Genomic DNA, 17,729 nt, shown 5'->3' with positions numbered 1-17,729 from the left:
TCTGGAGTCCCCCATGTGCCTGTCTTTTCCATACAAATTGGGTGCGGTCACTTGAACACCACTCTCCAGTAAAGCTATTACACAGGTTTATGTGCATACTGCACAGAAAAAGTATAAGAGTATCAATATGTTTTTATATAGCCGCAGGCTCTATACAGAGTTCAGTGATCCCACAACCAAATAAATAGAGTAAAGCTCTTTAGCTCTACTGGATCCAGTTGAGAATGGTGTTGGATAACCTGACAACTAACAAGAGGACACGGCTTCATGAATACCTCCATTCTGAATTTTGGTGGACTGCAGGATGTTAGTGCAAGATACAATGCTGAAGGGCTTTCACATGTCTTCAGCCAAAAGTGCCTAGTGGATGATCCCACTCTGCCTTCTTCTGAGTTTCCCACCATCATAGATACCAGTGTCCAGCCAATTTGGTTCATACCTTGTAACATTAAGAAGCAGTTAACTGCACTGGATACAGCAAAGGCCCTGACAACATTTCGACAGTAGCACTGAAGACCTGTGCTGAGCTAGTTGCTCCCCTAGTCAATCCATTCCAGTACAGCAATGACATTTGCATCTACTTAACAATGTGGACATTGACCCAATATGTCTTATCCAGATAAAACTGATGAATCTAACTCGGCCAGTTACTTCCCTGTCAAACTCCTCCCAATCATTAGTAAAATGATGAAAGGAGTCATTCATCTTCCAAAAACAACACTTGCTCACCATGCTCAGTTCAGGTTCTGCCAGAGCCACTCACCTACACCACTAAAGGTGCATCTAGGGTGTTCACCTTCACCCAAAAACTGCACATTAGAAACATAGAAAATAGGTGCAGGAGTAGGCCATTCAGCCCTTCGAGCCTGCACCGCCATTCAATGAGTTCATGGTTATAAATGGCAATGCTGAAATTATGGATATTTGGAGTATTTTAGTATACCAGCTCATTCACAATTAACCCAAAATAAAGCAGTGTGCTCAGTTTTGCCTAAAACTTGGTCTCTGGCCGAGTCACATGGAATTTGGTTATAATGAAACATAGAAAATAGGTGCAGAAGTAGGCCATTCGAGCCTGCACCACCGTTCAAAATGATCATGGCTAATCATGCAACTTCAGTACCCCATTCCTGCTTTCTCTTCATTCCCCTTGATCCCTTTAGCCATAAGGGTCACATCCATCTCCCTTTTGAATATATTTAACGAACTGGTCTCAACAACTTTATGTGGTAGAGAATTCCACAGGTTCACAATTCTCTGAGTTAAGAAGTTTCTCCTCATCTCGGTCCTAAATGGCTTACCCTTTATCCTTAGACTATGACCCCTGGTTCTGGACTTCCCCAACATCGGAATATTCTTTCTGCATCTAACCTGTCCAATCCTGTCAGAATTTTATATGTTTCTATGAGATCCCCTCTCATTCTTCTAAATTCCAGTGAATATAAGCCTAGTCGATCCAGTCTTTCTGCATATGTCAGTCCTTACATTCCGGGAATCAGTCTGGTGAATCTTTGCTGCACTCCCTCAATAGCAAGAATGTCCTTCCTCAGATTAGGAGACCTAAACTGTACACAATATTCAAGGTGTGGCCTCACCAAGGCCCTGTACAACTGCAGTAAGACCTCCCTGCTCCTATACTCAAATCCTCTCGCTATGAAGGCCAACATGCCATTTGCCTTCTTTACTGCTTGCTGTACCTGCATGCCAACTTTCAATGACTGATGTACCATGACACCCAGATCTCGTTGCACCTCCCCTTTTCCTAATCAGTCACCATTCAGATAATATTCTGCCTTCCTGTTTTTGCCACCAAAGTGGATAACCTCACATTTATCCACATTATACTGCATCTGCCATGCATTTACCCACTCACCTAACCTGTCCAAGTCACCCTGCAGCTTCTTAGCATCCTCCTCACAACTCTAAGCTGGGTGGCCATGTGTGTCACCTGCAAACTTGGAGATATTACATTCAATTCCTTCGTCTAAATCATTAATGTATATTGTAAATAGCTGGGGTCCCAGCACTGAACCTTGACCTTGCGGGTAGCCCATTAGTCACTGCCTGCCATTCTGAAAAGGACCCGGTTATTACTACTCTTGGCATAGAAAACAAAATCAAGGAAGTCATGATAAACCTTTATAAAACACTGGTTCGACCTCATTTGGAGTATTGTCCAAAACATTGCAGTACAGCTTTCCAGTTTGAGTGGGTGGTTGCTGGGTCATTCTCCCCATCCCCTACTCATTGAAATAACTGTAAGGGGAATGCATTGAAATAAATTTAAAGTTTTTATGAAAAAATCTTCAGCATCCGGGCTACAATCTTAACCTGGATACCTAGTTAGGACCCACTTGTGCTAATCAGTAGCTTGGTATGCCTACCACTGCTAATGAAATGCCAGGTTCCATGTCCTTGCCCTCTCATGCCAATGGATTTGTTTGGAGTGGGTAGAGGCTCTGCCTCCAACCAGTCATCCTTCTGAATCATTGAAGTCACATCACGAATATGCTGGAAGTGTTGTCATAATGTCTAGGGAATAGTAATTCTTTATTTATGAAAATCGAGTTGTACATTAATCTGTCCCAATTCAGTGCATACAGAAGGATTCCAGTGTGTGCGTATATCTAGCTAGGGATGTGATCGGGGCCCAGGAGAGGCAAGAGGTCAGGGCCCAGAAGAGGCGAGGGCCCAGGGGCAGCACAGGCCAGCCCACACTGTGATATGTGTGCGCACTAGGTCCGTGCAGCAGAACAGATCTCCAGTCGTCTTGGTTAATGCTTGCCACCAGACTAAGACCTAGCTCTGTCAAGCCCATGTGGCGGCTGGGGTGCAATGGCCACCACACGTTAAAAAAATCCACGCACAGGCATCTTCCACTTTTCAAGGTGTAGTTCGGGATCTGGAATATTAGGTCCTTCAGTGAAACATCTGTGAACTGATCCCTTTTCGGTGTGGAAGCAAGTCATCCTCGTTTCGAGGGACTGCCTATGATGATATGATGATATCTAACTATAGCGTATAAGTATCCTTTTAAAGTGTTTCCAGTTATGTTACTAAATCTCATTCATGTGATGATTATGGAAAATATGTTTTATAGGAAAAATGTGAGAAAAGAGACTATAAACATCAAGTTGATTCTAAATGCTTGGATTATCTTCTCTGTGCCACAAGAAATGACCATTGTAAATACTGTCCTGAATTCACTGGTATGTCAACAAATTTCAGGTGCTTGCATTAATGTTTTGTGTTCTACTCATGGTTTTACATTATAGTTAGATTTGCCGTTATTAGAGTTATGTGCTTGCTGATGTTTTTTTTCTACTTTTACCCCTTTGACCTATTAGAGTCTGAGCTGAGCTAGCTGATGCTATACTGCAATTCATTGCAAGGGATTGTGAAGAATGTTCCTCTTTCCTATTCAGCAAAATGTCACTCATAACTTATTTTGGTTTAAAATTGCTACCTATTTTGATGTTTGCTAATCTTATTGAACACTGCTCTATATCTCTAACTGATCATGCACATGTGCAAAATTGTATAGCAGTGCGAAATGGGCATGGGGTGAAATTATTTTTTGTGGACAGAAGAAGCATTAAATTTTCTATCATTTTTTAAGCACACTAAGGGTTGCACTGCCATATTCTGTGCCTTTTCAACAAGGTTGATTTATTTTACAAATATTTCTCAACCTGTAAGAAAGCTGGGATTTGGTTTCCTGACCAATATATGCCAATAAAAAGATAAATCCTTAAATCTGTCTTAACTCCAAAGGAATCATCTGGGGTTTTACTTAGAAACATAGAAACATAGAAACATAGAAAATAGGTGCAGGAGTAGGCCATTCGGCCCTTCGAGCCTGCACCGCCATTCAATGAGTTCATGGCTGAACATTCAACTTCAGTACCCCATTCCTGCTTTCTCGCCATACCCCTTGATCCCCCTAGCAGTAAGGACCTCATCTAACTCCTTTTTGAATATATTTAGTGAATTGGCCTCAACAACTTTCTGTGGTAGAGAATTCCACAGGTTCACCACTCTCTGGGTGAAGAAGTTCCTCCGCATCTCGGTCCTAAATGGCTTACCCCTTATCCTTAGACTGTGACCCCTGGTTCTGGACTTCCCCAACATTGGGAACATTCTTCCTGCATCTAACCTGTCTAACCCCGTCAGAATTTTATATGTTTCTATGAGGTCCCCTCTCATTCTTCTGAACTCCAGTGAATACAAGCCCAGTTGATCCAGTCTTTCTTGATAGGTCAGTCCCGCCATCCCGGGAATCAGTCTGGTGAACCTTCGCTGCACTCCCTCAATAGCAAGAATGTCCTTCCTCAGGTTAGGAGACCAAAACTGTACACAATACTCCAGGTGTGGCCTCACCAATGCCCTGTACAACTGTAGCAACACCTCCCTGCCCCTGTACTCAAATCCCCTTGCTATGAAGGCCAACATGCCATTTGCTTTCTTAACCGCCTGCTGCACCTGCATGCCAACCTTCAATGACTGATGTACCATGACACCCAGGTCTCTTTGCACCTCCCCTTTTCCTAATCTGTCACCATTCAGATAATAGTCTGTCTCTCTGTTTTTACCACCAAAGTGGATAACCTCACATTTATCCACATTATACTTCATCTGCCATGCATTTGCCCACTCACCTAACCTATCCAAGTCGCTCTGCAGCCTCACAGCATCCTCCTCGCAGCTCACACTGCCACCCAACTTAGTGTCATCCGCAAATTTGGAGATACTACATTTAATCCCCTCATCTAAATCATTAATGTACAGTGTAAACAGCTGGGGCCCCAGCACAGAACCTTGCGGTACCCCACTAGTCACTGCCTGCCATTCTGAAAAGTACCCATTTACTCCTACTCTTTGCTTCCTGTCTGACAACCAGTTCTCAATCCATGTCAGTACACTACCCCCAATCCCATGTGCTCTAACTTTGCACAGCAATCAATTCCCAGCAAAAGTCTAAGATGAACGATGTCAGACTCGGCTCACTGAATCATTTTGGACTAACCAGTTTGGATCAAAATGAACTTAATTTATTAACCTTTAATTAGCTTACTTAATTATCAAGGAAAAAGCCAGACCACAAGTCGTCCATTAAACACTATTTATTGGTTACAAATCGCAACTTGCAGTTAAAGTGAACTCAAATGCTTGATAGCCATACATAAATGTGTTAACATTTTGTAACTTCTTTTTGGAACTGTTCTATTGTTCAATGCTGACACCATATTGGTTATATTTATAGGCTTTATTTGACACAAGCATGAATTAATACATTACAGTATTTAAGCAGTAATTTACCAATTGAGAATTCTATTATCTGTTGTCCTTTGGGTAGAAGGCATGACCCATTTCCCATACTGCCTACTCACATATGCTTGTTTACCTGTCTGGTGCCCTCCATAGCCCTACTGCAGTGAGAGATCCAAACCCCCCAGGATAGACCCCAAAAACCTGAACTGCATAAAAATCCATCCAATCAGAGCTGGCATGTCTGTGTCCAAGCACTGGCTTTGGGCCTCCCTTACCTGTTACTTAGACCTTCGCAGAAGCATTTTCCTGTTTTCTGTTCCTACAGTGGATGACGCACCCTATGGACCTTGAAGACAAGACTTCTAACTGTAAATAAAACATAGATTTAACATTTGTTTTCCCTTAATCTAACAGAAGAGAAATAAAACTGAAGTAATAAAACCATAGATTAGTAAGCTGAATATTAAACTGCAATCTAGCAAAGCTTAATACTGAAGAATAGTGAATACAGGTTGAACCTCCCTTATCCGGAACCGTCTCGACCTGGCCCGTTCCGGATAAGGCATTTTTCCGGATGAGCGGTGGTCACATTAAATTGGATGGTATAGGTACTGAGCAAGAGGATATTGGGGCTGGGAGTGCGGCAGAGAGATCATTGGGGGGGGGGAGGGGTGGATCGCGGGGTCAAGCCAGCGATTGCGGGAGTCGGAAGCGAGGAAGGACTTCAATTTGTTCATGTCCAAGTTCTGCGCATGCGCCACCCGGTGGCCGGGAATGGTGCCAGACGAGGGGTGGTTCCGGGTAAGGGAGGTTCAACCTGTATTTGATTATATTTTGACAAAACACCCTCAGGATGTTGATGGTGGGGGATTTAGTGATGGTAATGCCGTTGAATATCAAGAGGCAGTGGTTAGACTCTCTCACATTGGAGATATTCATTGCCTGGCACTCGAATGGCGTGAATATTACTTGCCACTTATCAGCCCAAACCTGAATGTTGCCCAAACCTGAATGTCGTCCAGGTCTTGCTGCATGAGGGCATGGACTGCTTCATTAACTGAGGAGTTGCGAATGGAAGTGAACACTGCAATCATCAGCGAACATCCCCATGTCTGACCTTATGATGGAGTGAAGGTCATTGAAGTAGGTGATGATGGATGGGCCGAGGGCACTGCCCTGAGGAACTTCTGTGGCTGTGATGACTGGCTTCCAGTATTCACAACCATCTTCCTTTGTGCTAGGTATGACTCCTGCCAGTGGAAAGTGTTGTGTATGGAGAAAGAGTCAGACTGAACACTGTGAGCTCAAAGTAATGTGTGATCTTAGTCTTTTATTGCAAGTCTCCAGAGTGCCTCTCCAATCTGTGAAGCCTTCTTAAATACCTGTGCTCCCAAGGGATTATGGGATCCCTTGGGACTCTGGGGAATGAGCCCTTTGGTGGCTGTACAGAGTAAATACAAGTCCACATATAAAACAACATTCCCCCCAAAGTCAATAGTGTAACTATTTACAATGTGAGTCGATCTGGGGCCCTTCTTGCCCTGGTTGATCGTCTCGGTGTGAAAGCTGGTGTTGTTGAATCATTTGTTGGGCCCTCGCTGGGCTGCTGTGCAGCTGGCCTTGCTGGGCTGCCTGGTGTGTTGGGCCCTGCAGGGCTGCTGTGGATGATGGGTTCTGCTTCATGGTCAACCGTGGTGTCGGTTGCCACTGGTGTGTGTGTTGGGGGATCAAAAAAGGTAGGGTCCAAGGTGGGTTGCTCAGGGTAGTCCATGAATCTGAATCTGAGTTTGATTTGGTCCAAGTGTTTCCGGTGAATGAGTCCATTTGAAAGTTTGACCCGAAACACCCTGCTCCTCTCTTTGGCCATGACAGTGCCGGGAAGCCACTTGGGACATTGTCCATAATTTAAAACAATTATTGATTTCAATCTCGCGTGACACATTTGCGCTATCATGGTATGCACTTTGTTGAAGCCGCCTGCTCTCTACCTGTTCATGTAGATCAGGATGAACTAACGAGAGCCCTGTCTTCAGTGCTCTTTTCATGAGCAGTTCAGCAGGTGGGATCCCAGTGAGTGAGTGGAGTCTTGTGCGATAGCTAAGCAGGACTCGGGATAGGCGAATCTGCAGTGAGCCTTCAGTTACCCTCTTCAAGCCTTGCTTGATGGTTTGCACTGCTCTCTCTGCCTGACCATTGGACGCTGGTTTAAACGGGGCAGATGTGGCATGTTTGATCCCGTTACGGGTCATGAATTCTTTGAACTCAGCACTGGTAAAACATGGCCCGTTATCGCTCACCAGGACATCGGGTAAGCCGTGTGTGGCAAACATGGCCCGCAGGCTTTCAGTAGTGGCAGCGGACATTATCTCACATTCAATCCACTTGGAGTACGCGTCTACAACCACAAGGAACATTTTACCCAATAACGGGCCTGCATAGTCGACGTGTACCCTAGACCACGGTTTGGAGGGGCAAGGCCATAAACTTAGCGGCACCTCCCTGGGTACATTGCTTAACTGCAAGAACGTATTACATCTGTGAATGCAGGACTCTAAGTCCGCATCGATATAGACCACCACACGTGGGATCTGGCTATCACTTTCATCATTACGATGCCTGGGTGGGTACTGTGGAGGCCATTGATGAAGGTGTATCTGCCCTTCTTGGGGATCACTACTAGATTGCCCCACAGAAGGCCGTCTGCCTGTATAGACATTTCATCTTTGCACCGCTGGAACGGCTTTATCTCTTCCTGCATTTCCACTGGGACACTGGACCAGCTCCCATGCAGCACACAGCTTTTGACTAGAGATAATAAGGGGTCCTGGCTTGTCCAGGTTTTGATCTGCCGGGCAGTGACGGGTGATTGCTCACTCTCAAATGCTTCCAGAACCATGGCTAGATCTGCGGGCTGCGTCATTTCCATCCCCGTGGTGGGCAATGGCAGCCTACTGAGAGCATCGGCGCAGTTTTCTGTGCCTGGCCTGTGGCGGATGGCGTAATTGTATGCAGACAACGTGAGCGTCCATCTCTGGATGCAGGCCGATGCGTTGGTATTTATCCCTTTACTCTCGGAAAACAGGGATACAAGTGGCTTATGGTCAGTTTCGAAGTTGAATTTTAGCCCAAACAGGTATTGATGCATTTTCTTTACCCCATAAACACACGCTAATGCTTCTTTTTCAATCATGCTGTCGGCTCTCTCAGCCTTAGACAGACTCCTTGATGCATAAGCAACCGGTTGCAGTTTCCCGAATCATTAGCTTGTTGCAATATACACCCGACGCCATATGACGATGCATCACATGCTAGTACCAAACAATTATATGGATCATACAACACAAGCAATTTGTTTGAGCATAACAATTTTTATCGCTTTTACACAGGCATTTTCTTGGCTTTTGCCCCAAACCCATTCGCCCCCTTTTCGTAGTAAAACATAGAAACATAGAAAATAGGTGCAGGAGTAGGCCATTCGGCCCTTCGAGCCTGCACCGCCATTCAATGAGTTCATGGCTGAACATGCAACTTCAGTACCCCTTTCCTGCTTTCTCACCATACCCCTTGATTCCACTAGTAGTAAGGACTTCATCTAACTCCTTTTTGAATATATTTAGTGAATTGGCCTCAACAACTTTCTGTGGTAGAGAATTCCACAGGTTCACCACTCTCTGGGTGAAGAAATTCCTCCTCATCTCAGTCCTAAATGGCTTCCCCCTTATCCTTAGACTGTGTCCCCTGGTTCTGGACTTCCCCAACATTGGGAACATTCTTCCTGCATCTAACCTGTCTAACCCCGTCAGAATTTTAAACGTTTCTATGAGGTCCCCTCTCATTCTTCTGAACTCCAGTGAATACAAGCCCAGTTGATCCAGTCTTTCTTGATAGGTCAGTCCCGCCATCCCGGGAATCAGTCTGGTGAACCTTCGCTGCACTCCCTCAATAGCAAGAATGTCCTTCCTCAGGTTAGGAGACCAAAACTGTACACAATACTCCAGGTGTGGCCTCCCCAAGGCCCTGTACACCTCCCTGCCCCTGTACTCAAATCCCCTCGCTATGAAGGCCAACATGCCATTTGCTTTCTTAACCGCCTGCTGTACCTGCATGCCAACCTTCAATGACTGATGTACCATGACACCCAGGTCTCTTTGCACCTCCCCTTTTCCTAATCTGTCACCATTCAGATAATAGTCTGTCTCTCTGTTTTTACCACCAAAGTGGATAACCTCACATGTAGTGGTTTTAGCAGGGTGCTGAGACCCGGTAAGAAGTTAGCAAAGTAGTTCAAGAGTCCCAGAAATGACCGCAGCTCCGTCACGTTCTGTGGCCTCGGTGCGTTGTCGATTGCCTCCGTCTTCGTGCTGGTGGGCCTGATGCAATCTGCCGCAATCCTTCCCAGGAACTCCACTTCAGGCACCAGGAAAACGCACCGAGCGTTTTAACCTGAGCCCCACGCAGTTGAGTCGACTAAGAACCTCCTCCAGGTTCTGCAGATGCTCGACTGTGTTCCGACCTGTGACCAAGGTGTCGTCCTGGAAGACCACAATGTGCGGGACCGACTTCAGTAAACTTTCCATGTTTCTCTGGAATATCGTCGCCACTGATCGGATTCCAAATGGGCATCTGTTATAAACAAAAAGACCTTTGTGCGTGTTGATGCAGGTGAGGGCCTCCGATGATTCCTCCAGTTCCTGCGTCATGTAGGCTGAAGTCAGATCCAGCTTCGTGAACGTCTTTCCTCCCGCCAGCGTTGCAAAGAGGCCGTCGGCTTTTGATAGTGGGTATTGGTCCTACAGGGAGAAACGATTGATAGTTACTTTGTAATCACCACAGATTCTGACGGTGCCGTCTCCCTTGAGGACAGGGACAATAGGATTGGTCCACTCACTGAACTTGATCGGTGTAATGATGCCCTCTCGTTGCAGCCGGTCTAGCTCGATCTCTCTCTATTCTTTCTCTCATCATGTACGGTACTGCTCTCGCCTTGTGATGGATGGATCGCGCCCCCAGAATTAGGTGGATCTGCACTTTTGCTCCTTGGAATTTCCCGATGCCTGGTTCGAACAGCGAAGGAAATTTGTTGAAGACCTGGGCACACGAAGTGTCGTCAGCGGGCGATAGCGCTCGGACATCGTCCCAGTTTCAGCGTATCTTTCCCAGCCAGCTCCTGCCGAGCAGCGTGGGACCATTGCCCAGTACCATCCAGAGTGGTAGCTTGTGCACCGCTCCATCGTAGGAGACCTTTACGGTAGCACTGCCGATTACAGGAATCAGTTCTTTTGTGTAAGTTCTTAGTTTCGTGCGAATTCGAGTTAAGACTGGCCTTGAGGCCTTGTTGCACCACAACCTTTCGAAAGTCTTTTTGTCCATGATGGACTGGCTTGCGCCCGTGTCCAGCTCCATTGACACCGGGAGTCCATTTAGTTCAACATTCAGCATTATCAGGAGACAATTCGTGGTGAATGTGTGTACCCCATGTACCTCTGCCTCCTCTATCTGAGGCTCTATTTCGTCGTGATCCTCCTCTGCAACATGTTGGTTTTCAGGTTTAACAGGGTTAACAGCTCACCTGCACACTCGTTGGAGGTGTCCCATTGTTCCACAGCCCTTGCAAACGTATCCTTTGAATTGGCAGCGCCAACAAGGTGTTAATGGCCTTGCATTCATCACCCTTGATGGTGGACTCTGAGACACCTGCGGATGTGTAGCTGCAGGTATGTGTGACCTGCTCTGTACATTACGATTCTAAAACAACATCACTTTGTTCACATTACTTATGTGATGAGAGATTTGCTTCGTATTGTCACTGGTGGCAATGAACGACTGGGCTGTCACTGTAGCCTTGCTCAAGGTTGGGGTCTCCACAGTCAAAAGTTTGCGAAGTATGGTTTCGTGGCCAATGCCAAGTACGAAAAAGTCTCTGAGCATGTGCTCCAAATGTCCTTCAAATTTGTAATGTCCTGCAAGGTGTCTTAGCTCGGTGACATAACGCGCCATTTCCTGGCCTTCAGACTTTTTGTAGTTGTAGAACCGGTACCTCGCCATCAGAACACTTTCCTTCGGGTTCAAATGCTCTCAGACCAGTGTGCACAAATCTTCGTATGATTTCTCTGTGGGTTTCGCTGGAGAGAGCAGATTCTGCATGAGGTTGGTGCCCCACAGATGTTGAGGAGGATCGCCCTTCGTTTGGCAGCGCTCTCTTCCCCATCTAGCTCGTTGGCCACGAAGTATTGGTCGAGTCGCTCCACAAGTTTCCCAATCATCTTCCTCTGAAAATTTCTCCAGGATGCCCACTGTTCGCTGCATCTTTGGGTTCACTATCTGTATCTCGTCGCCAGTTGTTGTGTATGGAGAAAGAGTTTGACTGAATACTGTGAGCTCAAATTAACGTGTGACCGTAGGCTTTTATTGCAGGTCTCCAGAGTGCCTCACCAACCTGTGAAGCCTTCTTAAATACCTGTGCTCCCAAGGGAATGAACCCTCTGGTGGCTGTACAGAGTAGATACAAGTCCACATATATAACAGAAAGTTTTCCCCCTGATTTTCCTATTGACTTCAATTTTACTAGGGCTCCTTGATGCCACACTTGGTTAAATGCTGCCTTGATGTCAAGGGCTGTCACTCTCACCTCGCCTCTGGAATTCAGCCCCTTTGTCCATGTTTGGATAAAGGCTGAAATGAGGTCTGGAGCCGAGTGGTCGTGGTGGAACATAAACTGAGCATTGGGGAACAGATTATTGGACACCTTCCAACACTTTGCTGATGATTAAGGGTAGACTGATGGGGCGGGAATTGACTGGATTGGATTTGTCTGCTCTGAGGACAGGATATACCCGGGCAGTTTTCCACATTGTCAGGTAGATCTTCTTAGGCAGTCCCCTGGAGTCGAGGATGACTTTCTTCCACACTAAAATGAGTTTTAAGATGACTGATGAGATCAATGCAGAATCTACAGTCTCTGTCACAGATGGGGCAAATGGTGGTTGGAGGGACGGGTGGATGGGGTGATTTGTCATACGCTCCTTCCGCTGTTTGTACTTCGCTTCTGCATGCTCCCGGCGAAGAGACTCAGTGTTCGGCATCTTCTCGGATGCTTCCCCTCCACTTTGAGCGGACTTGGGCCAGGGATTCCCAAGAGTCAGTGGGGATTTACATATTTTTCAAAGAGGCTTTGAGGGTATTCTTCAAGCGTTTTCTCTGCTCTCCTGGGGCTTGTCTGCCGTGACATAGTTTGGAGTAGAGTGCTTGTTTTGGGAGTCAAGTATCGGGCATGCGGACAATGGCCCGCCCATCGAAACTGATTGAGCTAGGTCAGTACCTCGATGCTGGGGATGTTGGCCTGAGAGAGAACACTGGTGTTGGTGCGCCTATCCTGCCAATGATTTTGCAGAGGCAGCATTGGCGGTGGTACTTCAGTGCTTTGAGGTGTCTACTGTACATAGTCCATGTCTCTGAAGCATATAGAAGGGTGGGTATCACTACTGCTCTGTAGACCAGGAGCTTGGTGTTGGGATTGAGATCCTGGTCTTTGAACACTCTTTTCCTGAGGCAGCCGAAGGCTGCACTGGCACACCGAAGACAGTGTTGGACTTAGTCATCGATGTCTGTCCTTGCTGATAGTAGGCTCCCAAGGTATGGAAAGTGCTCCAAATTGTCCAAGGTCTCGTCCTGGATCTTGATAATTGGGGAGCAGTACTGTGTGGCAGGGACGGGTTGGTAGAGAACCTTTGTCTTACAGATGTTTGATGTAAGGCCCAGACTCTCGTATGCTTCAGTGAAGGTGTCAACGATGGTTTGGAGTTCAGACTCCGAGTGTGCACAAACGCAAGCATCATCTGCATATTGTAATTCAATGACCGAGGAGGTTGGGACAACCTTGGATTTGGACTGGAGGAATCTGAGGTTGAACAATTTCCCGCTTGTCTTGTAGATTAACTCCACTCCAGCGGGGAGGTTGTTAAGGGTGAGATGAAGCATTGCAGCAAGAGCGTTGGTGCGATGACACAGCTGTGCTTGACCCCGGTCTGCACTTGTATTGGGTCTGTGGTGGATACGTTGGTAAGAATCATGGCTTGCATGTCATCGTGAAGCAGATGGAGGATGGTGACAAATTTTTGAGGACAGCCGAATTAAGGCCACTCCATAATCCCTTACAGTTAACAGAGTCAGAGGCCTTTGTGAGGTCTAAGAAAGCCATGTGCAGAGGTTGATGATGCTCCCTACATTTTTCTTGGATTTGTCGAGCAGTGAAGATCATGCCCATTGTCCCCCTTAGTGGGTGGAATCCGCATTGCGACTCTGGGTGGAGAGAATTGAGGAGGATTCTTGCGATGATTTTCCCTGTGGTAGACAGCAGGGAAACTCCTCTGTAATTATTGCAGTCGGACTTGTCACCTTTCTTGTAGATGGTCACGATTACGGTGTCTGTGATCCCCTGGCGTGCTCTCCTCCTTCCAGATTAGAGAGATGAGGTTGTGGATTCACGCCAAGAGTACTTCTCCGCCATGCTTTAATACTTAGGCGGGATTCCATCTGCTCCTGAGGCCTTGTTTTTTTTTTAGTAATCGGATGGCCTTTTCAACCTCATGCTGGGCTGGGAATGTGCTGAGGTGGTGATGGGTAGCATGCTGTGGGATGGAGTCAAGGACACTCATATCAAAGACAGAGTCTTGGTTGAGATCCTCGAAGTGCTCCTTCCAGCGGCCACTGACTGCCTCTCTGCCCTTGAGCACCTCTCTGCTGTTGGCTCTCAGTGGAATAGAACCTTGTGTTTGGACCGTAGGTTGTCATGACTGTGCTAAAAAATCCACGCACCTCGTTATTGTCGGCTAGTTGCTGGATCTCCTGCGCTTTTCCCACCCCATCTGTTCTTTAGGTCTCGAGTTTTTCGTTGGACCTCGGCCTTCAGTTGCCTGTAGATCTGCTTTCTTTCGCTCGAGTTGTGGTGTTCCCAGTTCAAAAATGCCTTGTATTTGCGGTTTATTAGCTCCTGGAACTCCTGGTCATTCTCATCGAACCAGTCTTGGTGTTTTTTGGTAGAGTAACCAAGAGTCTCTTCGCAGAAGCTAATTATGGTGGACTCGTAGGCAGACCAGTCACTATGGACACTCTCTGGCTCTGGTTCATTGGTAGTAGTCAGGTTGGCTGTGAGGTGTAGGCTGAATAGGGCTTTCTTTGCAGAATCGATGCAAAGTGTTGTAACAGTACTGGAACAGCTGTTCTGGAGTACTTAAATGCTTAAAAGCCTGTATTCGATGTTTGTTTGGAAGCTTTCATTCACTTTCCAGCACTCCGTTCAACAGCTGAATTCCATATTGTATGGGCATCCTCAAGCATCTAACAGGTTATTTCTCTTACAAATCTCAAAGGCAACCCTTCAGGCAATTTTATAGGGCACTATTTCTTCAAACTGATGATGCATTGAAAAATGCATATGTATAGTAGTGGAACTGAGGCACTGGTTAGCTAGTTGAATAGCTACGTAGCTTTTATAAATGGTGTGCATTGGACTAGCCCAACTGCTAATTTGTGCAGAAGTAGAAGAGAAGTGCAGAATGAGCAAAGCCTAGTTCACAAAATAAGTGTTCCAACTTCTAGTTAATTGATGGAGCCTGGTCCTGGTGAAGTTCTGTCTTTGGACTTGAGGGCCAACTGTTTAACAAGCAGAAGATACAGCAGGTGTGGGAAGCAACCATGCAAGTGGTGAACATGGTGACAAAAGCCACATTTAACGCCAGGTAACCCATTAAACAACCTATTGTCACTCGCGAATGATTTCCTGAAATGATGTATGTAGTGGATACTTCCTAGAAGCTATGAATTCTTTCATTTGGATATCCACAGTGTAGTATCCTTTTCTGTTGACGTGATGTCACACAGGAGCTTGAATATGACTGCGATCAACGATGCCCTTATACTCTGAGGCTCAAGTCACAATGTAACACTCAACACCGCCGGTCCACTGCAAAATAATTAATTACCTAAGCTTGATGGAGCAGCAGTTCCTGATTAGGCTAAACCCCACCATATCCTGAGCTTCTTTAGCCTCATCTCCATAATATGTATAACTAAGCTGATATCTGTTTCAAGTGAGGGTTCTGAGGTGTGTAGTGCTCTTCAAGTGCAGCTAATGATCCACTGGATTGTCCTTGATTTGTAAAGAAAGCTGATGGTATATTATGGGGGTGGCGGGGGGAGGAATTTTGAGTTCTGGATGGGAACCGCAAGCCGGCTCCAACACATCCACTTCCAGGTTTAACAGAGCTGCGTTTGGATGCCGGCAAGAAACCTACTCAGCGAAGTCGGGGGTTTAATTATTATGGACGGGTACCTATTGGTGTAATTAACATCCTTGGTAAGATGTTAATTAGGTCTTTGTAAATGGATTTTAACTTTGCGCTAAATTAAAAATGTGCAACATGGGTTTCCCACGGTTCAGGGAACTGACTAGTGAAATGGAGGCAAGTTTGAGTCGCAGTTCAGGTAGGTGTTTAAACTTGTCATTGTCCTATCTGATTAAAAGCTCACTTATTGAAGCTGGTGTCTCAGTTCCCTCGTGTGTGTGTGTGTATACAGCTTTTTTCAATGTTGGAGGCTTTCAAACTGCCAAGATCAGGATCGGTGGTGTGTTTGATGTGTTTTCCAGCCAGAAGAAGACTATCATCATCCACAGCAGCGATGATGTGCTCTGGTGGGATCGGCACGTGCAAAGGATAGAGGGCCTGAGGTTACAGGAGGCACTAACCATTTCACAGGGATTACAGATAGAGGCTCTGCTTCTTTGACCTCTTGGAAGAGCAGTACATTTGCAACTGAAGTTTTCAGGTCAGATGGTGGCCGACATCTGCGGCCTCCTAGAGAAAGACCTGCCTGCTGGATCTGGTGGGTCACTGGATTGTTTCAGGGCCAACAATTATGTAAATTTCCCCTGTGATGATAATCGCCAGAATAAGCAGGCACTCTGATTTCCCTCTGGCTGGATTCCTACAGGTGTTACAGGATGCCATCGACTGCACGCACGTTGTTGTATTCCTTGGAATTTAGAAAGTTATGGGGTGATTTGATCAAAGTTTTCAAAATATTAAAGGGAACTGATAGATTAGATAGATATTATTTCTGCTCGTTGGCGAGTCCAGGAATAGGGGACCTAGCCTAAAAATTAGAACCAGATCTATCAGGAGTGAAATTAAGAAACATTTCGATATGCAAAGGGTGGTAGAAGTTTGGAACTATCGTCTGCAAATGACCATTGATGCTAGATCATGTGTTCATTTTAAATCTGAGATTGATAGATTTTTGTTAAACCAAAGGTACCAAAAGATATGGGGTAAAGGCAAGTATAAGAACATTAAAAAGTAGCAGCAGGAGTAGGATATACAGCCCCTCAAGCCTGCTCCACCATTCAACACGATCATGGCTGATCCGATCATGCACTCAGGTCCACCTCCCTGCCTGCTCCCCATAACCCCTTATTCCCTTATCGTTTAAGAAACTGTCTATTTCTGTCTTAAATTTATTCAATGTCCCAGCTTCCACAGCTCTCTGAGGCAGCGAATTCCACAGATCCACAACCCTCTGAGAGAAGAAATGTTCTCATCTCAGTTTTAAATGGGCAGCCCCTTATTCTAATATCATGCTCTCTAGTTCTAGTTTCCCCTTTCAGTAGAAACATCCTCTCTGCATCCACCTTGTCAAGCCCCCTCATAATCTTATACGTTTCGATAAGATCACCTCTCATTCTTCTGAATTCCAATGTGTAGAGGCCCAACCTACTCAACCTTTCATCATAAGTCAACCCCCTCATCTCTGGAATCAACCTTGTGAACCTTCTCTGAACTGCCTCCAAAGCAAGTATATCCTTTCGTAAATATGGAAACCAAAACTGCACACAGTATTCCAGGTGTGGCCTCACCAATACCCTGTACAACTGTAGCAAGACTTCCCTGCTTTTATACTCCATCCTCTTTGCGATAAAGGCCAAGATTCTATTGGCCTTCCTGATCACTTGCTGTACCTGCATACTATCCTTTTGTGTTTCTTGCACATGTATCCCCAGTGCTATACTGCAGCACTTTGCAATCTCTCTCCATTTAAATAATAACCTGCTCTTTGATTTTTTTCTGCCAAAGTGCATGACCTCACACTTTCCAACATTATACTCCATCTGGCAAATTTTTGCCCACTCATTTAGCCTGTCTATGTCCTTTTGCAGATTTTTTGTGTCCTCCTCACGTAGTGCTTTTCCTCCCATCTTTGGGGTCAAGTTTCGGGCCACGCCTAGAATGGCGCAACCCCGACCTGGACGCCCGTTAAAAAATACCTCTTAATTCTCCGGCTCCTTGCTGATCCCTGGGAGCTTGGCGCGGCGCGCACACAGCAGCAGGGGACGGAGTCACAGAGTCGCGCCGATTTTGCAAGTGGAGGGGGGCAGGGCTAATTTAAATGAGGCAACGTCGTGC

The 17,729-nt window shown here is 46.0% G+C and overlaps 1 protein-coding gene across 9 annotated transcripts in view; it reads left to right on the top strand.

Annotated features, from left to right (window-relative positions):
- LOC139268562 (uncharacterized) overlaps window positions 1–17,729 on the top strand; it is a 612,984-nt gene that overhangs the window by 104,701 nt on the left and 490,554 nt on the right. For 6 of the 9 annotated variants that reach the window (XM_070886891.1, XM_070886893.1, XM_070886889.1 and 3 more), the window contains one exon: window positions 3,101–3,209. The exons of the other annotated variants lie outside the window; for them this stretch is intronic. In XM_070886891.1, the coding sequence (XP_070742992.1) occupies window positions 3,101–3,209 (109 nt within the window). The remainder of the gene's footprint in view (window positions 1–3,100; window positions 3,210–17,729) is intronic. 9 annotated transcript variants of the gene reach the window in all.

Source organism: Pristiophorus japonicus, chromosome 8 (genome assembly GCF_044704955.1).
Source record: "Pristiophorus japonicus isolate sPriJap1 chromosome 8, sPriJap1.hap1, whole genome shotgun sequence".
NCBI classification, from domain to species: Eukaryota; Metazoa; Chordata; class Chondrichthyes; family Pristiophoridae; genus Pristiophorus; species Pristiophorus japonicus.
Note: the sequence above shows the minus strand (reverse complement) of the source record. Positions and strands in the feature narration are given on the sequence as shown.